Source organism: Helianthus annuus, chromosome 9, assembly GCF_002127325.2.
Source record: "Helianthus annuus cultivar XRQ/B chromosome 9, HanXRQr2.0-SUNRISE, whole genome shotgun sequence".
Taxonomy (NCBI): Eukaryota; Viridiplantae; Streptophyta; class Magnoliopsida; order Asterales; family Asteraceae; genus Helianthus; species Helianthus annuus.
In genome coordinates this window covers 3,436,927-3,464,682 of record NC_035441.2, presented here as the reverse complement: position 1 = coordinate 3,464,682, position 27,756 = coordinate 3,436,927, and the positions used below count along the sequence as shown (strand labels likewise).

The 27,756-nt window shown below is 35.0% G+C and overlaps 2 protein-coding genes across 2 annotated transcripts; one reads left to right on the top strand and one right to left on the bottom strand.

Moving 5' to 3' along the window:
• Positions 1-12,535: 12,535 nt before the first annotated feature.
• Positions 12,536-13,401, top strand: LOC110874041. Its single transcript, XM_022122988.2, has 3 exons — positions 12,536-12,802; positions 12,894-12,937; positions 13,132-13,401. Exons 1-3 carry the CDS (start codon positions 12,634-12,636, stop codon positions 13,330-13,332), a joined length of 414 nt encoding a protein of 137 aa, XP_021978680.1. The 5' UTR covers positions 12,536-12,633; the 3' UTR covers positions 13,333-13,401.
• Positions 13,402-21,539: 8,138 nt separating this feature from the next.
• On the bottom strand, positions 21,540-25,521 carry LOC110877034 (eukaryotic initiation factor 4A-8). Its single transcript, XM_022125193.2, has 5 exons — positions 25,383-25,521; positions 24,025-24,085; positions 23,082-23,188; positions 22,584-23,014; positions 21,540-22,389 (listed from the first exon to the last, which is right to left on the bottom strand). Exons 2-5 carry the CDS (start codon positions 24,081-24,083, stop codon positions 21,754-21,756), a joined length of 1,233 nt encoding a protein of 410 aa, XP_021980885.1. The 5' UTR covers positions 24,084-24,085; positions 25,383-25,521; the 3' UTR covers positions 21,540-21,753.
• Between the last annotated feature and the right edge of the window lie 2,235 nt (positions 25,522-27,756).

The following is a 27,756-nucleotide window of genomic DNA, read 5'->3' as shown; positions in this document are numbered from 1 at the left end:
AGTTAAAATAATAATAACATCCAATTAACACGAAGAAATAAGATTTATCAAAAAATACACCAGGTATTTAATTATAGTGTATTTATAAAATGATAAAAATATATCTTGTTAATAAACAGGTCATATATGTGTAGTGTCAACCTATTAACCTATTTAACACAAAAATTTAAACGTGTTATTTGTGTCATAAATAGGTTTTTAGGGAAAGATTAGGAGTTGCTAGTATTTCAGACAAGATAAGGGAGGGGAGACTAAGATGGTTTGGGCATGTCAGGAGGAGGCAGACGACAGACCCGGTTAGAATAGTTGAAACACTCGCGGTAGATGGAAGGAGGAGCAGAGGCAGACCGAAAATGACGTGGGATGAGTGGATTAGACAAGATTTGCTAGATTTGCACCTCTTTGAGGACATGGTCGAGGACAGATCTTCGTGGAGACGTAGGATCAAGGTTAAAGATTTTTAGGAGTTTGGCCTGGTTTTTTTAGCTTAGGTTCCTATCTTATGAGTTTATTTTTTCAGTTTCTATGAGGTGTGATATAGTTATATATATATATATATATATAGTGGAGGGTTCAAATGAGAAGAAATTTTTTGTAAGAACAAAAAAGAACAAGTTTCAACCAATAAGAATGCTTCATTTTACTTCATTTAATATTTGCATTCAATTTTAATATAAGGGTATATTTGTAAACTTACATACATCATTAATTTTTAGTCTTCCTCTTTAATAGCTAACTACATTAAATTTGTAACTTATTTTCAAAATATATATTTTTTCAAAAAATAAAAATAAAATTCATTTAGAGTGTAAGACAAATTACTAGGTGTGTATGATAAATTACGAGTTGTGTAGGATAAATTTAAATATGTGTAGGATAAATTTCGAAATGTGTATGATGACTTTTTATGTGTGTAGGCAAAAAAAATTATTGTGGAGGATGATAGTCTTTATAATTAATTAATTAATTAAAGATAGTAATTAATGAGATGAAAGAAAAACTACTTACTAATTTACAATTATACCCTTTCTTCTTTTTGTTCTCAATTAAATTTTCTTCTCAAATGAACCTCCCCCTATATATATATATATATATATATATATATATATATATATATATATATATATATATATATATATATATATATATAGGTTTTCACATATTCTCAGTGTCGTAATTTGGCTAACAAGCACTTACTTACTTATCCGTTTATTATTATTTTTTTTCTATCTTTTGTAGTAGTGGCGTGCTTATATATGTTTTTTTTAGAAGCTTATGTCTTGGTTATGGTTTTTGGAACCGAGGGTCTCAGTGGAAGCAGCCTCTCTATCCCCTAGGATAGAGGGGGGTTAGGTTTTTTTTAGGTTTTTGGAGGGTGGGGGGGGGGTTTAGGTTTTTTGTGGGTTTTTTGGTGAGGTATAGTTTTTTTTTGTTTTTTTTTTTTTTTTTTGCCGGGGTGGGGGGGGTGGGGGTGGGGGGTTTAGGTTTTTTGGTGGGGGGGGGGGGGGTTAGGTTTTGGGTGGTGGTGGGGTGGGGTGGGGGTGGGTGTTTAGGTTTTTGGTGGTGATATAGTGGGTTTAGTTTTAGGTTATTGGACACTTGTCACTCTTTAAATCCTTCTTACACTTCTTACAATTAGAAGTCTTTTTAGAATAATTTGACCCCTGTGTAATGAGAACTGTTTTAGGCTCAAGTTTAGAGCTTTATTTATGTGTGTGTGTTTTGGGGGTGGAGATTGATGAGAAAGAATTAGAATGAATGTATATGTTGATGATGTCAAAAAATTTTGAACTTGTTGTATAAGGGGAGTGAGGGTGGTCACTAGTGATAGAATTCTATCATTCTCAATATTCAATCAACTCATGGCATGTCATCATCCACTATTCTATCACTAGTGATAGAAATGTAGTGGGGGTGGTCATTAGTGATAGAATTCTATCACTCCCAAATTTTTTTAATTTTTATTTTAAAATTAGAAATTAACAATAAAACACTAAATTATAAATTTCATTAAAATTAAAAAATAAATTACATAGCAAAATAAAGAAACAACTAAACATTGGAAAAAAAAAACTAAACGGGTGGCATCTCCCAACCCTACTTTGCGCAAATCTCGCGCTTTTGTTGAATTACAATTGACTTAAACGGTTCGTCGAGATGGGCGTGCTTTTCACACAAGATTTTTAAATCATTTTGTCTTTCAAGTGTCCCATGTACGCCTGCTCGCGTTCAACTTTTACGGACATAATTTTATCTTTTCTTTCTTTGGCCTTCTTGTATCGCGACATTTTCTCCTCTTAGATTCTGAAGATCGACTCCGCCACCGCTTCATTCCCTTTGCTTGACGATTCACCACCTCTCCTGCGGCGTGGCCTTGTAGGTGTATCTTCTTCAACGGGGTCGTCAACGGGTTGATCGGGTTCGTCAAGGGGGTCTTCGTTGAAGTTCATTTGGGGCAAGTTATCCGACGCGGAAGTCGTGTAGTTCCCCGACTCGGATGTCTTTGATCTTTTCGAACCTCCTCGTTATTTTGGAGCGGTAGGACCACGCATGTCAACCAACTCAACCGGGACCCACTTCGGGTGATTTCTCGCAACTTTCCATGCCGCCACGTGTGGAAAACTCCTCTTTTTGTAGAGATCGCAATACTCTTCGGTGGCTTGTCGCATGATTGTCGCCTCGCTCGCTCCACTTTGTGGATTTCGGTTCTACAAAAAATATAAAACGTTATGTATTTTAAAAAAAAAAAATTGTTTTCTGTTTTTTTTTAAACTGTTTTCTGTTTTTTTTAATAAACTGTTTTCTGCTTTTTATAAAAAAAAAAAAAAAAAAAAAAAAAAAAAAAAAAACTGTTTTCTGTTTTTTATTTAAAAAAAACTGTTTTCTGTTTTTTTTTTAAATTGTTTCTGTTTTTTTTAAATAAAAACTGTTTATTTTTTTTTAAATAAAAACTTTTTCTGTTTTTATTTAAAAAAAAACAGTTTTGAATGAAAAAAGATTCAAACTTTATAAAAAACATACCTTTTGAATGAAACAAGCGTTGAATTTACTAATTTTCCCGTTCAAATCCGTCCATTTCGACGTCATTTGGTCCATGTTTCGTGCCTTTGCACCGGGAAGTCGGCTAAAATGATTAATAACGCGTGAAAAATATAACCCAAACGGTCAAAAATCAAGCCAACCGGTCCCTTCGAACGTTCCATTTTTGAAATTCAACGCGTTGAAAAAATAACGCGTGATAATGACGGTGGCGGCGGTGTTCGTTAATCTTCAACGCGTGATGGGGTGGCCATCACGGACCACCCCGCCTCCCCTAATAAATGATGAATCTTGGTAAATTTTTAGTTTGTGTATGAGGATAGGATAGGATAGGATACCTTAGCCTTTGCATTCTAGGGTTTCAACTAGAATCTTCCATGCATTCTTTGTTTTATACATACAAGTTTCCTTTGTGCAAAATGCAGTTAGAACACTAGAATTGATGAAGGTGAGTGAGTGGCATTAATGTTAGATTTGAATGCAAACATACTTCACAGTACTTTTTGTCCATGTCTTTGCAAATGTGATCTTTTTGTGTTGTATTTTGCAAGCCCGGTCATTTGTTTGTAACGAAAAGCAAAGTGGTGTTGTGCTGTGCATTCCACTTATATTGAAAAATAAACAAAATTAGAAATTTGTTATTTTTAGTGAATCGTTGAAACAATTTGTATATCGTGAATCAGAGGCCTTTCAATTTGACTTTATTTTTTGTCATACAGATAGAAAAGGATGTTCCCTCCGATTGCAGTGATTATGTATTTACAAGAACAAATGCCAATGGATGAAACCCCAGTGGTTTTCGATACCCCAAGAAAGAGGTTTATGCAGTAAACACATGGAATCAGCTGAAAATGATCATAACTTATTAGTAGAAAAGGACCCGTATTTTCTGCATTCTTATGATACGATACGATCCCCTTGACAAAATCCAAGGTATGTATGTGATCCCGTATTTTCTGCATTCTTATGTTTTAAAGATTACACTAAGCTTGTTAATCGTGATTTGTGAACAACATGTTTTTAAAAGATGTGGCAAATTTCGACCCATATACTTATGAAAGGTTACACTAAGTTTGTTAATCTTGATTCATGTACATCGATTAGTTGTATCATATTATCGGTGAAGTTGTATATCATTGTGTAATTTCAACCCATTATTTTAATGTACAAATGGGATGATTTGGATTGTCTTTTATCTTAAACGGGTCAAATCGAAAATGTTAGCTAAAACAGCAACGGATCAAATGGAATGGTGCTCAAAGACTATTATTTGTAACTGAAGAAACACTAACCTTAACGGTAGTATCCGACTAAGACTTCAACGATCAGTGACCCGAACGGTTAGCTGCAAAACAGAAACACCGTTAGGACTCGTTACAGGAATGGGGTTATTCCTGTAACCACCCTCCGGCGTGAGAATAAGTCTCGATTTATGGGAGTAAAGATGAAGAGAAGAGTTGTATGAGAGTAAGATGATCCATACCTTATATGTTTACCTCTATTTATAGTTTTGCTATTAGGGTTTCCCCTAACTTAGAATGGATTCCGATAAGTTAGGGATTTGCATGATCTTCCCAAAAAGTTGGAGATTTAGTTGTGTATCCTTCCATGCGAAGATGGAATATTCTATAATTATTTGTTTATAATAAAATAATAGGTAATGATCGGGTCGGGTTAGCCGATGCAGGTCATACCTCGTCAGTAACGTATACAACCTCATAAAACATTTTTATTCAAAGAATTCGGGTCAAGTTATTCTACAAAGGCTTCTAATTGTAAGAAGTGTAAGAAGGATTTATAGAGTGACTAAGTGTCCAATAAGCTAAAACTAAACCCACTACATCACCACCAAAAACCTAAACACTCACCCCCACCCCACCCCACCCTCCCCCCCCCCCCCGGAAAAAAAACTATACCTCACCAAAAAAACTCCCAAAAAACCTAACCCCCACCCCCCAAAAACCTAAAAAAACCTAACCCCCCCACCCCAACCCCAAAAAAAACCTAAAAAAAATCTAAAAAAAAACTAAACACCCACCCCCACCCCTACACCCACCCAAAAACCTAAACCCCCCCCCCCCCGGCAAAAAAAAAAAAATTGGGGTGGGTGATGTGGGGGGGGGTTAGGTTTTTGGTGGTGGTAGATGTTTAAGGTTTTTTTTTTTTGTAGTGGGTTTTTTTGTGTAGTGGGTTTTTTTTAGGTTATTGGACACTTGTCACTCTATAAATCCTTCTTACACTTCTTACAATTAGGATCCTTTGTATTAGATCCTAATCCCAAAGAATTCGATTATTATTGTCATCATAGTTAGTGTGTTTAATAATTTGTATGTATAAGGGTGTAGGGAGTGGTTAGACACTTGAGGGTGGCAAACTAAAAAATCAATCAATGAGAGTGTGCCATGTCAAAGTGGTAAACTATGCTCAAAATGTTGGCAATTGTTAGACACTTGGTGAAGTGGTAAACTATTTTTTTAGGAAAAAAAAAAAGAAAAATGTGTGATTGGTTGAGATGGCATGGACCCCACCACACAACCCCACTCTCTCCCCTCTCCCCTCTCCTCCCTCTTCCCGAATTGGTATACCTTCACCGATTTTGTCCACATTTTCGGCAATATAAAATCGGCAAACATGTTGGCGGTGGGTGATATGCGGTGCCGGGTGGGTTTACCGCTGATAGGTTTACGGAGAAAACCTACAAACTCCCAAGATAGATAACCCTTAGAGGGGGTCAAGCTCCAAAAACAAAGATAAAGAAAAGACTATTTTTTAACTTCAATATTCTCTATCTATTCTACTGACAAAACGTTTACATATATATGAAAGAAACTTGATAATGGATCCTAAATAAATGCAACTAAAGATAATGGGGCAGAATATGGAAACGTGCTGCATAAATACACTCCTAATAACATGCATGCAATACTTGGAATAAAATAAACTAATTGTGTTTCCTAATTGAACGGGTCTTCAACTCGCCGGTTATCCATCTGATTCGTGGAGCGATTTGGGTTACTAGTCTGGATACCCGACCCGTATCAACCGCCCCCACACCGGACACCCTAATGAATTAAAAGCTTTTTTTTATTGATATTGCTTGATCGTACAGCCATGTTGTCATTTTGCTAGATACGCGTGTATGAAAGGTGATGATTGTCCATTCGATCATTAACTCTCCAAATATCCCTGCAATAATTATCAAACAAAAGGGTCTTGCGATCGAGGTTCAGATTGCATGTATATCAAAAGTTGACTTTCCAAGCAATGGAGTCAATGTGGTCAATGAAGTCAAAGTTGACTTTCCTAGCAATGGACCGAATGCATCTAAAAACCAATGCCAATTATGTCATTCATCTCAAGTATATCACAGAAAGCACTTCACTCAACATTAGCTTTTGCATCCAAGTTTGACTCGGGTGTAAAGTCAAAAGTTTGACCGTTACGTATTTCGGCTATGGGCATAACAGCAATGGAATCAAATTTGCTGAAAGATTTCGATCCTTGGGCTCCGGTTTTTGGTGTAAATAGACAGCCTGCAGACTGATCTTGGTTAATATATTACTGAATTACCAAGTTCAATGTTAGCGAGATTAGTCAACATTTTTATGTTTCGATGCAACAGATTGTAAGTAAATTATCATATTTTATTTCAAAAAAAGTTGATGCTTTTAAATATCATCTTCTAACATAACATACTATCATCTCTTTGCAGGTTGAACTTTACTTTTCAGATTCTGAAAAGTTGAAGATTTTGATACTTCCCTTTTGCCATTGAGAAGATAGAAGGGAAGAAACATATAATCTGCTAGAAACAAGTTATCTTTTGTAAATTTATATTCATTAAAAATTAAGTAATTTCATACTTATATTGTAGATAATTAAAAAACAAGAGAAAATACGAAAGTGACCGTTTCTCTAAGTTTGTTATACCATTTAGTCATGTCAGAACAATGTTGTTAATAGCGATTATAGCGCTCGCTATATCGTTTAGCGTGGCGATGCGTTAATAGGTAGCAATCTGATTTTGGCGCCTCCATAGCGGGATTATAGGTTTTTTTGCTTTTTTATATATATTTTTTTAATATAAATTGCGATACATATGCCTATAAAATAGCAGGATTTTCGTTTTTTTTCTAAATATACATATGAAACAGTGTATTTTGATAAAGTACACATATAATACATTTCTAAAATTATCTTCTAGTATATCGCTAAACATAAAATAACACCCGTTATTTCATTGCTATCACTACGTAGTGTATAGGTAGCTTGTCGCTGTCGTCCGCTATTCGCTATTAACAACTATGTGTCAGAACAATTTCATAAATATACTAATAAGATTCGCAATTCTTTGGTCACGTGTGTACTTTTACTCGCCTAAACTCTAGATATTTTTATTTTGTATGTGAATAACAATACATACATGAATAGTAATACACTAATAATACATAAGTGAATCTATATGCGATATGGTGTCGCGTATCAGATTACTTTAAGTGGTTATTGATGAGGAAAAGTTTAGTACACCGGTATTTTGTGTTCGACATGGCTATCATATAGGTATAACATATAATAAAAAAAAATGATTATTTTCGTGATTTTCTCATCGTAGAGCATTCACAATCTGTCCCCCAAAATTTTTTGATGGGGCTTTTTATATTATGAAAAGTGATTGTAGGTGGTTGGAAGTGGTTATGAGTAGAGGATAGAGAAAATGTTACTGTTCATTTGTAAATTTGAGTGGACATTGTTCATCCTCTATAATTTTTTAATATATTTTTGAAAGTGGTTGTGGGTGGAGGAGAGAGGAAATGTAATGATAAAAGTATAGAAAAATATTATTTAATTGAAATGGGAGAGAAAATATAGTTGTTTTTAGTAAATTTATAGGGTAAAAAAGATGAAGAGATTTGAATGATCTTATATATAATGATAGAGATGTAATTTAGGGGGTGTTAGTGATTGTGGGATTACAACTGCAGTGATCTGAAGATTTGGTTGTCAATGTTCCAATCATATGACACTTTATACAACTAATCACTGTAGCATTTCTTTAACTGTGGTATTAGTACAAGTGAAGTGAAGTGATTGGTTTGATAATTAGTTACTTAACACTCTACCAACTCTAACAGCCCACAAAGTCCATTGCAACCTGGTCCAATCCTATTAAGGGTGTGCAAAACTCAGTCAACTCGAACCGGGACTCGCTGGATTGGTTATGCCCGGTTTGGTCCTTGTTGGTCCATTACTATGGAAAAAGGTTCGGTTAGGTTCTCGATATATGATCGAGTTTGATACCATTACATCCAGTCTTAAGCATAGACCCTTAGCTTAAAAGTTTGAATTCGTTTCACGTTCTAGTGTGTCAACAAATCGTTAGTGTTCGATTATATATTTTCGGTTCCTGGGCTGCTACTGGTTCCGGCTAATGGATCGGTAGTATCAAGGATTGGTTAAAGAAATTGTCATGGTTTAACTTAGGTAAAGAAATTGTGGTCATAAAAAAAAATTAGTTATATATGAAATATTTGTTGTAAATTTTGGTGATAAAATTAACTCATCTTCAGAAGTTTGTGCAGTAATAGACACTGACCGTAATAGTATCAAGATTGCAGGTTATAGGTTTAAGCTATGATAACAACAAAATATGTCAGTATTTATCGTTTAAAAAATTAATAATAAATAGAAAGATAATAATTAAATAAATAATTATTGAAAATGAACATGTTTTAACATACAAACCATTATAAATTATAAATTATAAATTATAAATAAGTAAGAAGTTTTAGCTTAGGTAAGTTGTACCTTTGGTTTTGGGTGATTTTTAAAAAAATTTGAATTATGTAGTTCTTGCCCCATCAAGTGAAAAACTTTCTTATTAAAATGAAGTTTTTGTTTTATAATTCAGGATTGTAATTGTATGATGGAAGTGAAAGAAATCTTTTATTAAAAGTGTAAGTTGAGATCATACTTTAGAGGGCAAGCAAAAACAAAAAATAAGTTGATTCTTCTTCTTATTATTTTTTTCATCTTATATGATTGGATTCATTTGGCCATTACAAAAAATTTTTTGTCATTAATACATCATTTTTTTCCTTTTCTGAAGAACATTAACACTTGATAAAACGTGTTTGGGTGCTTCTGACACTTGATAAAATGTGTTGGGTTCGTTCGACCCGTCTAATGATTTTTTAGCTATGATATTAGGGCTTCTTTGGGGTGTATGACGGACACGGTGGTAGTAAGGTTGGGGAGTATGTAGCGAAGAATATACACTCGAATGTGTTTGACCTATGAATGACAACAGGGGGGAACTTGATAAGCGAGATAATCGGTATCGCCTCAGGTGCCTCCACAAGATCATGATAGAAGTCATACTCCGCTTCATAATCATCAAATGAAGCTCGACTTTCTGATTCATATGATAGTGATCCTTAGCCAAATCTGACTTCCCAATTGTGTTCTTTTGTCATATTTCATATAGATGGTATATTTGACATGTCATAAATTATAAATTATGGAGTTTGTTTATACACACAAACGTCGTACCGCTGAATAACACTTTATGGGCGTTTTGAACCTAGCGTTTATGCTTTATTTGTGTATGTGACGTCTTAATTTCTAAGCCCCCGACCGCATCGCGGCGGGGGCTTCCATCTAGTTCAAATTGAAATATAAACTTTTCACAACAAATTTAGGTCTCAAAGATTATTAAGGCTAAGACTTCATGCCCCCCCCCCCCTCATACTGTATTCCTATTGATTAATCGAGTCAAATGATTTTACTAAATGACACAATATTCTTGAAAAAAAATGAAACTAAAATAGAGAAAGAGATAACCTCGACAAACTTCATGATCGCAACAAATTATGTGTCATCGCAACATACTCTTCGCAATCTCCACATACGTTTCATGATCTTGACATAATTGGCAGTGACATACGGGATTCTAACAATCATGTAGAATTCATAATCTTGTCATCTAGACGCGGATTTTTGGTTTCAAGATTGTTACATTTTTATGTCATTGCTAGTAAAAATCTTGACAAAGTTGTTGCGATTTTAAATGTCCAATTTATTATACCAAAAAGATAATAAAAATTGAACACACACTTTACTATATCTATTATATCCCTTGATATGTGTAAGATCCAAGTCTATCTTCACAGTGTAAAGTCTGATTTCTCAGGCTCTTGAATTTATGTTTATGGACTTGTCTCACTTCAGGGTGAAGTCTTATTTGAGGCCAATATCATCCTGTGGCTTTTACAACACACATCTTTTTATTATATTTGCATGTGTTTGCTTAAAATAATCAAATAGTTATGTAACAAATATGTGACTTGTATATGTAATTTTTTTATGTGTTTGCTTAAAATAATCAAATATCTATGTGACTTGTATATGTAATTTTTTTAATGACTATGAAAGTATATTAGATTTTTTGCATTTTTTTTATATTTATAAACGTTTAAAAGATTAAATTTATAAGGGTAACAAAACATATAGATAATAAACATTTTTGAGTTTGTAGTTGTATTAAAAACGACTATAGCTTTATTTAAAAGAAAACTACAAAACATACCAATTATTGTTCGTGATAAAAAAAAAAAATTCAAGTTTATAGTTGTATTAAAAACGACTATAGCTTTATTTAAAAGAAGTGAATGAAGTTATACCCGACGTTTTTTGGATAACCATATCAAATATTGTTTGTGGTCGGTCGTAATGTCTAGATCAACTACTCATGCATACGAGTGGTGGTGGGTCTAATTTTAGGACATTTCTCCCTTGTGATAAACGAGTTGCACTTGTAAGGGGTATAGTGTGGGAGAAGTGGAAATTTGTTGGTCTACATACCATAGTATAGTTTATTTTTCTTGTGTCGATGTCAAAAAATTCATGAGGGTCAGTGCCAAAGTTTCTTAGGAGTGCTTGAAATAAATCACATATATACTAAAAGAAAAAATAATCATGGGTCACAGGCGATCTTTTCGGGACCATGTAGGTCCGCCAATGAGTACACCATCGAAAGAAGGCCAAACCTCCTAAACCAGGGCAATAAGGTTCAACCATTTTTAAACAAACAACCAATTGGACATATGCCTCTCCATGTGTCATAAAAACATGTGGATATAAAGTGACATCAGTAGAAGATCTTTTGATAAGTTGATAGCGTTGCACAACACCACTCACATGATTAATCTTGTGAGACACAGAGAGTCGGAACTCTAATATAATAGTATGTTTGGATCATTTCATTAATTCTTATTCATCTATTTATTTGTAAGGCCAGACGGTGTGGGGGGCGCCACCACCGCCAGCTCACCAACTATGGCGCCGCCGGCGCTATACCCCACACCGAGCACTTCAAGGAGGGGCGCTATAGAGGTGTCCGCCATCATGTTAACGGGAGGAAGGGGGTGTTCAGGTGGGGCCCATTTGTTTTGCACCAATCAATTTTTTTTTTTTAATTTTGATTAATAGGGGGCTCCATTCCACACCGTACAAATTAAATGGGGCGTTATGGCTGACGTGGATCCTACGTGGTGCTTACGTATCTTGATAAAGCCCCTAGGGGCTCCATCTCACACCCTCCAGCCTAAGCGTTTAAATGAGTTAAGAAATTGGTTTTCAGAGTTGTCTAAACTCCATGCATTAAATAATAATAGCCATATGCGTGAAAGTTACAAGGATACACTTTACAAATTCACAAACGAATTAAATCATCAAAACATAGATTTTATTGATTATACGCGATGAAAAGATGACACGCAAAATAGATACACATGCTATGGGAATTTAATCCGGTGGCTCATGTTATGAAGCGGGATACACAAGTTAAAGTAGATATGTGACCATGTTGTCAATTAACTCTTATGGGCTGTTTGACAACTTCTGAATGGTTAAATGGGCTGTTTGACAACTTCTGAATGGTTAACTATTGAACCAGTAAGAGGTTTGAACTATTAAGAGTCAGTATAATGCTTAAGTGTTAAGAGGCAAATGTCTGACTAATTCAGATTAGAGGTTTTAACCATTCAGACTCAGTACAATGCTTAACCATTCAGAGTCAAATGTTTGAACCATTCAGACATCTGTTCGCGAAACAAATAGTCTGAACCATTAAGTCTTGAACCAGTAAGAGGTCTGAACCGTTAAAAAAGACTCGTTAAAGAGCTAAACAAAGAGTCACTCACTCTTAGCTATACCACACCCAAAAAAAACACTAATTTTCACTATGTATGATGCAAGTGTTTGCATCATCTAAGGTTTTGTAGGCCTTCAAGTTACCGTACAAACATCAACTCAACTTCCAGATTCTCTTTTCTCAAACTGAGATTTTGCTGCACCATTTCATGCAAATAGAATGCTGACTATGTACTACTTTTCATGCACTGTGTACAACATCATCTCTCAAGATTTATATGCTCTATAGCTATAAATGTATACCATCATATGTGACTTGTCATATCATATAGAAAACAAAGCGATATTTACATCAGTTTGACAACCCGTTTGTCTCTGTCCTCATATTATCTCTACCAAAGAGCACACATATATGTGTACATATCTACCTATATATATGCATACATGATACACCTTGTGCACCACCCACCCCCACCCCGACCCTACCCGACCCGACCCATATTTGAAATGGATAGCAGAACTTGGTTGTTGATCATTGTTTGGCATATGATGATGATATGGGTGTGTGCAAGAAATATGCATTTTGAATCCTCACATGGTCTAGTTCACCAAGGTTAGTGTCATTCTTATGATCTTATTTTTTGTTATATTATTTGTATCGAAAATTTTTAAATGAATATTTTAACTTTGTAACGTCTACACAGGCCAGATTTTGCATTCTCCTCGGACTCCTTTTGCCATGAAAGAGGTACTTGAAACGGGTTGAGTAACATTTGTTTTGTCTTTTCTTTGAATTTTGTTTATAATTATTATGTTGGAATATGACTACCAAAATGATATATAATTACTTAATAGTCTAGTTATAACTTTAGCAAAAAAAAAAAAAAAAAAAAACAATATTTAATTTACTAAAAGTTTTTTTTTATATATATAAAAAAAAAGGGAATTGGTGGTAGCAGAGCAAAGGAAGAGGAGGTGCTAAGTAGACTTGGGTCAAGACCACCAAGATGTGAGCACAGGTGTAAAGGGTGCACCCCATGTAGCCCAATTCAAGTTCCTACTGTCCATTTGGGTCCACAATATGCAAACTATGAGCCAGAAGGCTGGAAATGCAAATGTGGCTCTGTTTACTATGACCCTTAATAATTCAATATGATGTACAACTTTCTTTCTAATATAGGTACTATATTTATGAAGGGATATTTAGATGTTGTTCCATGTTCAAGCTTAACCATTATATATATATGAAATTAAAGCTATTAATATAATATTATGGATGTTTGTTTTGGAAATGATTATTAAATAACTAATAGTAAAGTTCTGACTATACTAACTTAACAATAAAGATTTATAGGAAAGAAGCATTATAAGAAAAGTTCAATTGTAAGACCATGTGTAGCGGGAGGGGGATTAGGCGTTTTGCTTCATGTGGCGGTACAGTGAGCATTTAGGCATTGTAGGGCATTATGTTAAAAGGGGTGTAGTGGGGCTTGAAATCTTGTGGGTCATTATAATCTAATAGAATTTAATAAAAAAATAAAAATAAAGAAAAAATGTTATTGGCCAAATACAAGGAAGAAGGCGTGGAATAAAGAACGTTTGGGGCTTTTTTTTTTGCTCAACAACGCCCAAGGGGGTGGTTTATATGGCATGGGGGCGTGGTTTTGTGAAAAACGCCCACATTTTGGGCCACTACAGGTGGTCTAACGAATGGTTGATGTGGCCTCAAAACTACACGTGTGGTCAATTCTTTTTGGAAACTAAAATAATAGCCTTTACTATTTGTCAAAATGCGTTTGATCACTATCATTATCAGTTGTTTCAAATGTCCGTTAACTTTATGTAAAATGACCATTTTACCCTTAATATTGACATTGTATAATGGATTTTGATGACGGGTAGAAGGGCTTGATGATAGAATCAATCCAGCGGTGGGCATTGAGGGGCCGGTTAGAGAAGCGATATCGCCATTAGGACAGGCGATCGATGTGAGTTAGAGAACACCAAACACTTGGTGTCACACGTAAAGGACCGGGGAGAGAGGGGTTTGAAGTTTATTTAAACAAAAAAAAAAAACAAAATAAGAGGGATAAAAAGATAATTTTTAAAAATCCTAACCGAATTTTATTTTGTCTTGAAACTAGTTACAGAAAAATATACATCTTAAAGTCCAAAACACACCTCCTAATGTCATTTTCAAAGCTTTTAAACATGTTGAGGGAGAGATGTCTTGGGTTCAAGTCTAACAGACGACAAGAATACGAGAAACCTTGATCTTCAAAAAAAATAGAATAATGTTTTTCTTGATTTCAGTTTTATGGAAATTTGGAAACAATATGTGACAGAATCAAGAAAAATAATAAGGTTTCCCATCCAACCTTAAAACTTAATCCTAACAAAAGACAAAACAACATGATCATCAACAACCAAGAACCAATAAAGATCAAACCTTTCTCATTATTCCACAATTCCATACTCAAAAACAACATGAAACCATACATATAAATTCAATCAATCAATCAAAACCCAAGATCCATCAAAAGACACCTCTCTGGGTCATGATCTTAACCCATATACCATTTGTGTATACTTATCTTTAATCCATCTAAAGCTCTTCTTAATTGACCCTTTGACTTTTCCTTCAACTGTATATGCTTTATAGCTAGCAACCCTTTTCTTCCTCTGCATTTCAGGGTCACTAAAACTCCAGTTTTTTGACATTGACCCATTTGTTGACTTGCTGTTGTGTTTCTTGAATTTGGGCTCATTCTGATCCATATGGGTTTGTGATGATGATGATGATGCATGAGATGTGCTGTAACATCTGAAATCTTGAAGATTTGGGGGGTTGTTGTTGTTGTTGTAAGGTTGTATTTGCATACTGTTTGCATTGTATGATTTGGATCTGAAATCTTCCATTTGGTTTGGTTTGGTTGTGGAACAAGATTCTTGATTTCTTGGGTTTTTATCTCTCTTAAAAGGTTGTTTTTTCTCTCTCTAAAAGTAAGGAAACATGCATACAGATATTGTGTATGTATTTATGGGTTGTATCCAACTGTGATGAGAATTTAAAGTCACTGTTTTGCTTGCGTCGGTGGAGATTGGGAATAGGTTCTAGAGATTATTTAAATGAATATTTTAAGTTGGATACTCTCCTCTTTTGTTAAAGAGTTAAATGCCATTATTTTAATTATTCTTATTTGAGTTATTTCGTTAGTTTAGTTAAAAGATTTATTTTTTGTATGTGTGTTCAAAAAGGTTTTACTGTTGCCATTTTAGTCCACTGGGTTAACGTTATCTATTTTTTTATTAATGAGAAGGGCAATTTGGTCATTTTATATGTAACTCTGTTAACTAGATGGGCAATTCGTTCATATAAAATGACCGAATTACCCTTCTCGTTAACAGAAAAAATGGATGAATTTAAACCAGTTGACTAAAATAACAACAGTAAAACCTTTTTGAACCCTCTTTCAACTAAAAAATTAAACCTTTCAACTAAACTAATTCCTTTGAGAAATGCTTGCATGATGATCCAATAACCTATAACCCTTTTTAAAAAGGGAAAATTGCTTTATAACAATATCAACTTTTTCCATGCATTAATTCAAATAGATGACAATAATGTAGTTTTACTTTTTATTTTTAAGATTATACATAAAAATGGGGAAAAATTATTTCTCAAACATCTTATCAACTTTTTAATAAAGCTATTACACTTTAAAAAAATCCAATATTATCATGTCTTTCTTATTACATCGATCATTTCAGTTGTATACGGGTGTGTATAGCCTTTGGTGATTCCTTTTATACGAACGTATAACTCTTGGTGATTCTTTGCACACGGGCATGTAGCCCTAAGGGATACCTTGTATATAGTGTATGACCCTAAAAATCAATTAAATCAATGGGGATTTGATTAGTAAAGTGAGGATTCATTTGGCACGCCCATTATAAATTCCTAGTAACATCTACTTCAGGGGAGTAGCTTGGTGGGAATTGGGGGTTGCAAACCCCCCCCCCCCTCCCCCCCCCCCCCCCCCCACCTCCTCCCCCAATGTTTATGTTAGAAGTATAAAATTTTTAATTTTTTTTTCCGAAATTTTTAAAATTATATAGGATCCCACTGCCTCTATTATTTTGCCTAAATATTTATACAATATATAAATTGGGTCTCATGACCCCCCCCCCCCCTCCCTGAAACTTTTGGTCAAAGTTTCACTTTTGGAAAGAAAATATCAACATCTCAAGAATAACAATAAATAAGGGTTATTGGATTTTAACACCCCCCAACTATTGACTAGATCGCTGTCACTCCCAACTATCACTTTGACGTCTGTCACCCCCAACTTAACACTTAGTGTGTTCTATCACCACATCGTTAATTGATCACTAATTTTTGATCCTGTTACTATACTTTTGGGGGTGTCATAGGGATCTTACGAAGGTTTTAGGGATCTTAGGACACCCCAAATGTATAGTAACAGGATCAAAAGTTAGTAATCAGTTAACGACGTGGTGACAGAACACACTAAGTGTTAAGTTGGGGGTGATGGGCGTCAAAGTGACAGTTGGGGGTGACAGCGGCCAATAATCAATAGTTAGGGGTGATAAAATCCAATAACCCATAAATAAATGAACACAAAGAAAGAAGCCAAAGAAGTTGTTAGAATTTCTTTCTTCTTCAGATTGAAACTCCAAATGGTACATCCATAATCAATCTCGCTTTATCGATAACATGACTATGTCTCTCTCTTTCGAATTTTATAGTGTGGTAAAATGCACCTAACATTTGTTTATCACTACGCCTAGTCTTGGCATTTTCTAAGGATCCAAATCACATAAATTCCTTAACAAAAAAAAAATTCTACAAGTTTCTCTTTTGGAAAGAAAATATCAACATCTCAAGAAAAACAATAAATAAATAAACACAAAGAAAGAAGCCAAAGAAGTTGTTACAATGTTCTTTCTTCTTCAGATTGAAACTCCAATGTCACATCCATAATCAATCTCGATTTATCGATAACATGAGTATGTCTTTCCCTCTCGAATTTTATAGCGTGGTAAAATCCACCTAACATTGCAACAAGTACTACAATTTCATTCTTGGTGTCAACCCCTACATTGTAGCAGTGAAACAGAAAAGAGGAATCACTTCTAAGGAGAAAAGGTGACTCGTTTGGAATTAGGGTCACATATGTGTTGTTGGAAACGCAAAGACTCTTAATAAGAGTGAGAGGTGGATGGTGGAGGTCAAGAGAATAGGGAATGCGTGAGGGAGAGACATACTTATGGCATTGATAAAGCGACACTGATTATGTGTGTGTCCACATGGCAAAAGAACGATTAGGGGCAACGTCTAGTAGATGAGTGAAGAAGATGTATATATATTTAATTTAAGAAACAAAGAAGCAAACTTATGATCATAGCAACCAAATTCGTAAAAGAAAAAATTAACAGCAAATTAATCTACTTTTATACATGTATTTTCAACTCTTACGTTAAAGAGAGAAATTTTACAACACCACCATGTCTATATACTAAAACCAATTTTGTAATTAACCTAAATTTAAATTATGAAAATCAAGATTTTAGTGGGATCCGATGCAGTGGGGACCACATGATGAATTATTAATATTTAATTAATAAAATAATAATAAATAAAAAGTCAACAAAAAGAGGCGCACCAACAACTAAAAGCAAAGTAGAAGAAAATGGCAAGTGGGTATCTATCTTACTTTTGTTATACTTTAACTTATAACGTCTGATTCGTAATAAATAACCACAAATAACGAACTGTAAGACTATGTGGTATGGTGGTGATAGTCCTTTCTTGGAGAATGATCTGCTACGTAGGTGGCATGTAGATCGGGTGTGAGGATGGAACAAAGAGGATGGAGGTGAGAAAATGGGGGGATGAACCTAATATGTATATATATAAGTTGTATGTATAGGTGTGTGAGAGAGGGGGAGGACCGGCTCCATCGTCCGCAGGAAGCCGATCAGGACGCCGTTGGAGGGGGGCGAAATGGGTGGAGGAGCAGCGCCAGTAGGGGACGAAGCTGGGACAGTGCCCACACCGGGCAGCCTAATACATGTTAACATCAAATTTCCCGCTATGTACCTTGTAACATAATTACATAAACCACCACGAAGTAACCTCGAGATCAAGAAAACCAGATAATGATATGAATATTCAAAACAATGTAAACATAATATCATATGATAACAGTAATCGAAGTGGGGAATGACGTATACAATTATGATATGATGTTGATGTTGACGAAACATTCTTAAGATGAATGTGTTCACATCCGGTTATAAGAGAATCACCAATGGGAATTTGGTTCCCTCTTTGTTAAGTTAGTGCGATGTGACTATTGCTCTCACGATGCTCTCACGAACTATCCATTTTCTTTTTGTTTATCACAAATCTCCCCTTTTATCTTTTCTCCCCTTCCCATTGAAACATACGAACTCTCCCATGGATGGTACGTAACCATGGACCACAAATCAGTGGCTGACTTACTCTAGGCAAAAATCTCGATCGTTTCCCTTAAAAATTTGGTTAAGTCCCCCGACCCCCCTCCCCCCAGAAGATAAATCATGGGCCCGCTATTGCCACAAACTATCTCTCATTCTCCTCATCATGTCTATAATGTCCCTCCCCCACCCTCTCACGTATGCATCTATGGAGATCGATGGCCGCTCCAAGTATTGTTCAAGAATTAGGGTTCACAACACATCAAATAAACTAAAGTATTGCCAGAGTTTCGGAGACAATCAAGGTAAACAACACCGTGTTTGATTTGAAAGATGCTATTATGAGTTGGAGCGAACAGACATATCACACAACACTTCTTCTCCCTGTTGCCTTTCGATGACCAACTTTAATATGTTCATTCTAAACGTTCAACGAACAGTTCGTGAACTGTTCGGCGGGAAGTTCGTTTATTTTCATTTGTTTAACAAATGAACAAACATAAACAAGAACTTGTGTTCGATTAGTTAAATGAACGAACATGAACAGCTCTCGTTCGTTCGATTGTGTTCGTGAACATTCAGAAACGTGTTCGTGAACATTCCTTCATGTTTGCTTGTTTATGTTCATGAAAGATTTTTGTACTTTTATTATATCTAAACATTTTAAACTTTTTAATTTTTATTTGTTTTATTATCCTAACAATTAAAATAGGAAGCCATACTCCAACTGTGTTTAAGCACCGTTCCCCTTTCCTTCAAGTTCCATTCCACGACTATGACTTCAAGTTCCAACGTTGCTCCCTCCGCCACCTTTAGCATCCATCGCTTTGCCGATTTTATTTATGTTCGTGAACACGTTCATTTCCTTAAAGAACGAACACGAACACAAAGTCTTGTTCGGTAAGTGTTCATGAACCGTTCGTGAACGCATTTATTTCCTTAACTAACGTTGTTCGTGTTCGTTCGGTTTGTTTACAGCCCTACTATTGATCATAGTCACACCTATACCAGGAGATTGGAGAAATTTGAGTAATTTTAGTATTATTAGCTAAATTTTATTTTAAAGAGTAAATCATGTAATTAGTTATTTTTTTGGGATACGATTTAGGGGGTGTTTGGGATTGCGTTTTCAACCTGATTATTTGATTATTGTGTTTTGAAATCGCAAAAAATCTATTTTGAGTGTTTGGTAAAAAATTAATAAAAAGTGATTTTTTACGTTTTGTAGAGTTCAAAACGTGATAATCCATAAGTAGGTCACCCCTTGCTGCAGGAAAACGTGATAATCCAAAAACTGATTTTTTACGTTTTCACTTATTTATTTTTTTAAAATATACATACTTGCCAAACACTCAAATAGTTGATTATTTGATTATTGTGATATCAAACAACATAATCAAATCCAAACAATGTTGATTATCTGATTATTGTGATATCAAACAACATAATCAAATCCAAACACTATCTTTCTGCAGCACGTTTTGTTACAGCTAATTATCTGATTCTGATTATTCAAAACGCATAATCTATTTTCAAAACTCAACCCCAAACACCCCCTTAGTTGTGATTCTTTTAAATTGACTTTTTGATCACCGGTTAAATTTGATGTGGTGACATTTCAAATGTGCTCTTAACGTGAATAATGATTTCATGTAAGATGGTATAAAGTATAAATTTATATTTAAAGCGGTCAAAATAATTACGAAAATGCCACTACATTTTTCCGAAAAATCTTTAATTCGTACATTTTATACGTTAGGTATTTGTATTTGATCTTTTGTCAGTAGAATATAAAATTAAAAGAATTCATAATTATCTTCGAAAAATATTGGTATGTGAACAAAATCAACAATAAATAAGTGACAAAAGACATGCCAGCAATAAGTTTTTTACGAGTCGAGTTAGGTCAGCCTGGGCTCGCACTCAAATATGCATGGGCCAACTCAGCTCGGTTTAAAATCTTTTACCACTGAAAACTAAAGCTCAAGCTTAACTTGTTTACAACTCAAGCTCGTCTCTTGCTCAAAAAACCGGCTTTAAATTGCAGGTGGGATCTTGCAGATCTAGGGCGGATTGAGTGGGGGATGCGTCGATTATCGGCCTGCGAAAAATAAAGATGGAGATACCAGATAGGTGAACTGGAGGAGGAAAATGAGGTGAATTGAACACTGGCTTAGGAAGTGGGATTTTCTACTTTTTTTATTTTTTTTCTTATTTTGTTTTTTTCATTTATGAAGTGACTGGATGGAATCAAGCGAGCCGACGAGTGAGCTCATTTCAAACCTTCAATGTCGAAATAATATTTTGTATGAGCCAGCTTAGCTCGGCCCAAGGGCGTAGCTCTTAAGGGGCCGGGAGGGGCGCCCGGCCCCCCGAACTTTTCTCTCAGTAGTGTTATGTATGTACGTTTCGTGTAAAGATGTTTAGGTATATACGTTTTCGACCCATCTGTTTTATAAAAAAACATTTACTTATATAGAATTTTTAGGTTCGATAACTTCCGACCCCCCGGTGGAAATTTTCAAGCTTCGCCACTGGCTCGGCCCAAACATGAGTTATTATACAAAGTTATTTGCTATAAGAACAACAAACTTCATATTCCATGTGTACATAGGTTGATGACAACATCAAATCAATTTTATTTATACAATTTTAGTTATAGCTTCACGACCCGGGGGGTCTCATTGGAAGCAGTCTCTCTATTCCTACGGGGTAGAGGTAAGGCTGTCTACATCTCACCCTCCTCAGACCCTGCCATAGGTGTAGGGTCTGAGGAGGGTAAGATGTAGACAGCCTTACCTTTACCCCGTAGGAACAGCGAGGTTGCTTCCGGTGAGACCCTCGGATCGAAAGACGACGCTTTAATCAAAAACCAAAATAGTAGATAACAATAAGCCCAAAACATACGATATGAAATCCTCATGTAAATCAATACACCTTGTCCACTAGATATAAACCTAACAATTAAACTTGTATCTCATAAACTGATAAAACATAACTCTCTAAAAATTAACTTGAACAGCAAGAAACATCAAAAAGGAAGAAAGGTTACAGACCCCAACCTCTCTTGGCGAATCGAGTTTATATAAGATCAGCGACATTTGACGGCAGTTCCTCAACGACCACATTATAAAACTTCTGAATATCCGCAAGCATTCGCTCATCATCCAACGTCACAAAATTAATCGCTACACCTTTTCTACCAAACCGACCACTACGCCCAATTCTGTGAAGGTAGTTTTCCGGCTGAGTCGGTAAATCATAATTGATAACAAGCGAAACTTGCTGTACGTCAATTCCACGCGCCAAAAGATCGGTTGTGATCAACACACGCGATGACCCAGACCGAAACTCACGCATGATGATGTCACGTGTGTTCTGGTCCATGTCACCGTGTGTAGCTGACACGGTGTGGTCACGGCTTCTCATTTTGTCGGTCAACCAGTCAACTTTCCGGCGGGTGTTGACGAAGATCACGCTTTGGGTGATTGCTAGGGTTTCGTAAAGGTCGCAGAGGGTTTCGAGTTTCCACTCCTCTTTTTCGACATTAACGTAGAATTGTTTGATACCTTCTAACGTGAGTTCATCACGCTTTACGAGAATTCTTACGGGTTTGTTCATGAATTTTCTTGTGATCTCGAGTGCCTCGGGTGGCATTGTTGCGGAAAATACTCCGACCTGAACCTTTGATGGCAATAGCTGGAAGATATCGTAAATCTGGAAAAGAAATGTTCATTTATTAGGTAATGATACACACACACACACACACACACATATATATATATATATATATATATATATATGTTCGTGTTCGGTTAAAGTTAAATGAACGAACACATACATGCCTTTGTTCGTGTTCATTCGGTTTATTAACAGACCGACATATATACATAAAAGTTTTGATAACACACCTGATCCTTGAAACCTCTTGAAAGCATTTCATCAGCCTCATCCAACACGAACATTTTAATGTAGTCGGAACGTAACGACTGTCTCCTAAGCATGTCGAACACACGTCCAGGTGTACCGACAACAACGTGGACCCCAGCTGAGAGTATACGTTGGTCCTCACGAACACTGGTCCCACCAACACAAGCGTGTACCTTAACGCCGAGGTAGTCACCAAGGGCTCGCATAACTTTTTCAATTTGTTGTGCAAGTTCACGAGTCGGGGCTAGAACTAAGGCCTGGCATTCGACGGTTTTGTAGTCGAGTTGTTGAAGAATACCGGAGCAAAAAGTTGCGGTTTTTCCGGTTCCGGATTGAGCTTGTTGAATTACGTCTAGACCCTTGGTGAAGGGGACAATTCCCCTTTGTTGAATTGCGGACGGTTTCTCGAAACCTAAAGCAACATAACTCGTGTCAAAACTAAACGCGAGTAAGGTTTCAAAAGTCGAAATCTCACTTACCGTATGCATAAATGCCCCTCAATAGGTTTTCTTGCAAACCCATGGCGTCGAAACTATCATAAACCTCGTCGTATGATGTAAAAAAATCCTGTCCATCGGATGAAAGCCTGCGTATTCAATTAAAAGTTATCATCAGTAGGGGTGCAAACGAGCCAAGCTACTCGCGAGCTTTTCGAGCTCGGCTCGAAAAAAAGCTCGAAAGAGCCGAGCTTAAACGAGCTCGAGCCCGAGCCTAAAAACAAGCTTGTTTAGTAAACGAGCCCGAGCCCGATCTTCGCTTATCGAGCTCGAGCCGGCTCGCGAGCCTAATCGAGCTTTCTATTTATATATTTTTTATTAATATATTAAACGTATATTTATATAATAATAATTACCATTTATATAAATATAAAAAATAACTAAATTATATGTATAATAATAATTATAATTAATATAAATTAATTAAAAAATACTAAACGAGCCGAGCTCGAGCTTGAAAAATTACTTTCGAGCCGAGCTCGAGCTTCAGAAATAAAGCTCGAATCGAGCCGAGCTCGAGCTCGAGCTTTCATATGTTAAACGAGCTCGAGCTCGAGCCTAGTCGAGCTCGGGCTCGGCTCGGCTCGTTTGCACCCCTAAATCAGCATCTGCAACACAAGCATCTTTATCTTGAAAACACACTCCAACGCCTTACAAAAAACACTAAACTAATATTTGTTTATACATGTTAAAAAGAGGGTATTTTTATCAATTGATGTGTGTTTTGGTACTAAGTGCTACTAAATTTAATTTAGAAGAAAGATATAAATGCGGTTTTATTAGAACCGTAACTCTATAGTCTCCGTGTAAGACTAACTATTGTCGTTAGTTTTGAATCCCTACATTCATTATCATGTTCTGTAAGAGAAAGATTGCTAATTTTTCACATCCAACCAGCAGAGATATAAATTTGACTAAAACTTACAGCTCGTTCATTTTCGAATCAAACTGGCCAGCATCAAACTGATTACCTTCGGAAGCCATGACTGCACATTTTACAAAAAAAAAACAAGTCATTAATAAGCAATGAAAAGCAAAAATCAAAAGAACAAAAACTAGAACATCTACCATCAAATGTTTTTCCATTGAACAACAATCAACATCTTCTGAAAATACATAAAGAACAGCAATAAAATACAATTATTTATATATATAACATTTACCACACGTTATTTACTGTTCACGGTGTTTGGATTTTTTTTTCTAAGTTTCGATTTCACCATATACTATAATTAATAAACTATTTTAACCTTGTTAAAAAAACCCATTATCATAGTCGTTAATGGCAAATCACACCAAATAGCGATAACAATAAGGTACCTATATGCTACATAACGAATAACGATAAATAGCGAGTGCTATTTTATAAATAGCAATACACTAAAAAAAATAAAAATTCATATGTATATTACATCAAAATACCCTAGTATATATGCAATTTTACATGTATATTTAACAAAAACCTAATCCAGCTATTTTATAGCTATATTTAATTGCTATTTATATTAAGAAAAACAAAAAGAAAAAATAAAGGGTCGTTGTTCTCACTATCCATCGCGACAAGCCGACAACCCTAATAGAGATACTAGACCTATACGCTACATAGCGCGCTAGAGCGATCACGACGATCGCTATTGACAACTATGCCCTTTATACTACAAATAATAATCTTTCTTTAATATGTTTAAATTTTACTTAACGCCCCAATACTATAAATAATAAATGCTTTTAACTCATTTAATTTATTTTTTCTCTAATAACTTGCTTTTGTTGATTTTTTTACGCAGTACTTACCACCCGAACAACATCGTACCGGTATCGTTATTATCGAAACCAATACCGGTATTCGTTTTTATGGTCGGTGGAATATCCAGTCGCAACAGGCAGGCGAATTCCACTAGTAAGAAACCAATAGGAAGATTAGCCCTAATTCTTATTTAGGGTTTCTTTCTTCACAAAGTTGAGTACTTTACTAAGTAAAGTGTTAAAATTGAATTAGAACTTAAACCTCTTACTTTCTAAGCCTGTTAATAAATTAGTTTCAGAAGCATAAGATCTAACACTCACCATACACAAAGACTACAACTTTCTATTATAATCGATCCAGATTCAGATCCTGAGCTATAATAGCCTTATGTTAATTATATATAAACTCGAAAAAGAAACTAAATGGTAACATTCGTTAGAGTAAATCAGTAACATCGATCCACATACAAAATCGAGTAAAGAAAGAGGTGCAAAAGAGATGTAGTAATTAAGAAAGTTGAATAATATCGAAGATACCTGGTAATTTGAAGAGATTGATCTGAAAATTGGAGTTTGCGGAAGCTTTTTAGGGTTTTGTGGAGTTCAATCGTTCGTTTCCTGATGAACAAGGAAGGTGTATAAGATTATATATATAAGAGGAGGGAGGGGTGTAAGATAATAATGATAATATATAATAATAAAATAAAAAGATTAATATTATGAAGGTGTAGGATATTATATGTAAATGAATTAAACATCTAGATACCTATCAAATATGTAAAAAGATTAAATATCTGGATACCTATCAAATATGTAAAAAAAATTAAATATCTAGATACCAATTGATTATCCGGATATGTATGATTAATTATTTAATGTCATTCTTGATTATAAGCATGCTAGGAAAGTAAATTTTATAAAAGATAGAAGTATATTTGTTAATGAGTTGATGTTATACGTTAAAGTTGATTTGTCAAAAGAATTGTAACACATTTTACGTATGGAATGTGAATTTGTTAAATTTAATATAGCAAATTTAGCCGACCAGGTCAGCTTGAAAAAAAAATTATTTTAATTAAATTGAATTGCATCAGGAAGAAATATTTTCTGAAAAATGCCACATTTTCGAAGCATAAAAAATTGGCAGTTTTAGATGGTAGTTTTGTCTTAAAATTGAAATAACTGCCTAATGGCAGTTAACCATCCCTAACCCCAAAATTCATAGACAGATTTTGGTCACAGTTTCATCTGGTTCAGACAATTCGCATACAAACGTACCCTGGTTCAATTTCTCGAAAAATCAGAGTTGTATCTGATTAAATTATTCGGGTGAACCACCGAAATAATTTGATCTAAGAGTGATTACACGCCTCTCAGTTCATCTAGTTTTCTGAAAATTCCTCAACAATGGCAACATTTAATGTCATCTCCTCAACAGGTATGTATGTATCTGTAAGAATTTAGGTGTCGTTGAATGTTACCAAATTGATAACTAACCCCCTTTTGTTTTGTAGCCCACTTGTTGATATTGTAAAGATGTTTTCCAAAATCAGTAGGTAAATCATAACTAATTACAAGTGATACTTATGGAATTGATTTCACAGGCCATGTGATGTGATTGGTGGTGATGGGTACACGTGACGACTAGAACCAGGACTCATGCATTATGGTGTCGTGTTATTGTGTGGATGGCATGTTATCCTGACTTTTTTATTTTAACATACAGTCGAACATTTTTCTAGCATGTGTTTACAAAGGTAACTCCTTTGAGTAGTTGTTTGGTGTCGATATACCGATTAGATTTAAAGACAATTATGTTCCTAAATACCTTAAACGAGTAATGGTAAGATGTCAAACCACGTTAAAGATTAGTGTATAGTATTAGTTAATTTATATACATAATGTAAACTTGATTCTTTGATTTGGATGTTTAATTAAAGCAAATTTCCTAAACAAAAAGCAAGTTAAAGGATATAAGCTCGATTAATTAACGTATGGTCACACCAAGCCTTGGGCTTGGGTATTCAATAGCAAATTGAAGTTTGAGTCAATTACACACTCATCACTACATACATTTAGTTTACTTTACCAAATTCACTTACTGGATAATTAATAGGCTCTTCAATCACATAACAACTCTTTTAACGATCATAAACCAAATAATTTATGTTATATGATGAGGTTGTTATCAATTATCAGTCCACTAGTCGACGATGGCAATCGTAACACTATGTTCTATAATGATGAAGGCCAAGTAGCACACACAATGCTATAAAGTGTTCAAACTAATGAATCATTTAATATCGAAATGAGATAAACACATAAAAGTGTCACGAACTTAACAACTCTGTAACACCCTGAAAACGGGTTTGGTAATTAAACCCCGTTAATACTAAAGACGGGGAAAGTACCATTAGTGGTAAAAGTAAACCGGCAAATATTAGGAATTAAGTGAATAATCCTAATATTAATTAAAATTGAATAAGAGCTTTCAAGAAAATAGAATGGATAAAAGGCCCGATTTAACGGGACTTAAAGTAAAATGGGTTATGACTTCCCGAACCCATTAAAAACTAGGAATAATTAACCTAGTTAATAATATGTAATTAAGTGATAAATATGAGTTATTGTTTCAATTGATCAAAATAAAACAAGAAGGGGTATTAGGGCCAAGTGGGCAAACTTGTTTTAATAAAACAAGAAATAAAATACCACACACACACTAAGTGTGTGTGTGTTCGTACGACCAGGAAGGGGAAAACAAGGGTTCCACCCTTGTTCAAGCTAAAAACCCCAAATTGAGGATCAATTCAAGACCAAATCAATGCATGAACGCGTATAAACGATCACCAAGTCAAGAGGATCGAAAGGTATGTCAAATTTTGTAATTTGGCGATACTTTGAGATTATG

Bases quoted from the DNA above. Each gene is read 5' to 3' on its own strand.
- LOC110874041 (XM_022122988.2), top strand. From the start codon at position 12,634: ATGATACACCTTGTGCACCACCCACCCCCACCCCGACCCTACCCGACC. The intron at 12,803-12,893 runs GTTAGTGTCATT...ACGTCTACACAG, and splicing joins ACATGGTCTAGTTCACCAAG to GCCAGATTTTGCATTCTCCT. The intron at 12,938-13,131 runs GTACTTGAAACG...ATAAAAAAAAAG, and splicing joins CTCCTTTTGCCATGAAAGAG to GGAATTGGTGGTAGCAGAGC.
- LOC110877034 (XM_022125193.2), bottom strand. From the start codon at position 24,083: ATGGCTTCCGAAGGTAATCAGTTTGATGCTGGCCAGTTTGATTCGAAA. The intron at 23,189-24,024 runs GTAAGTTTTAGT...TTGAATACGCAG, and splicing joins GATTCGAAAATGAACGAGCT to GCTTTCATCCGATGGACAGG. The intron at 23,015-23,081 runs GTAAGTGAGATT...ATGTTGCTTTAG, and splicing joins GAGGGGCATTTATGCATACG to GTTTCGAGAAACCGTCCGCA.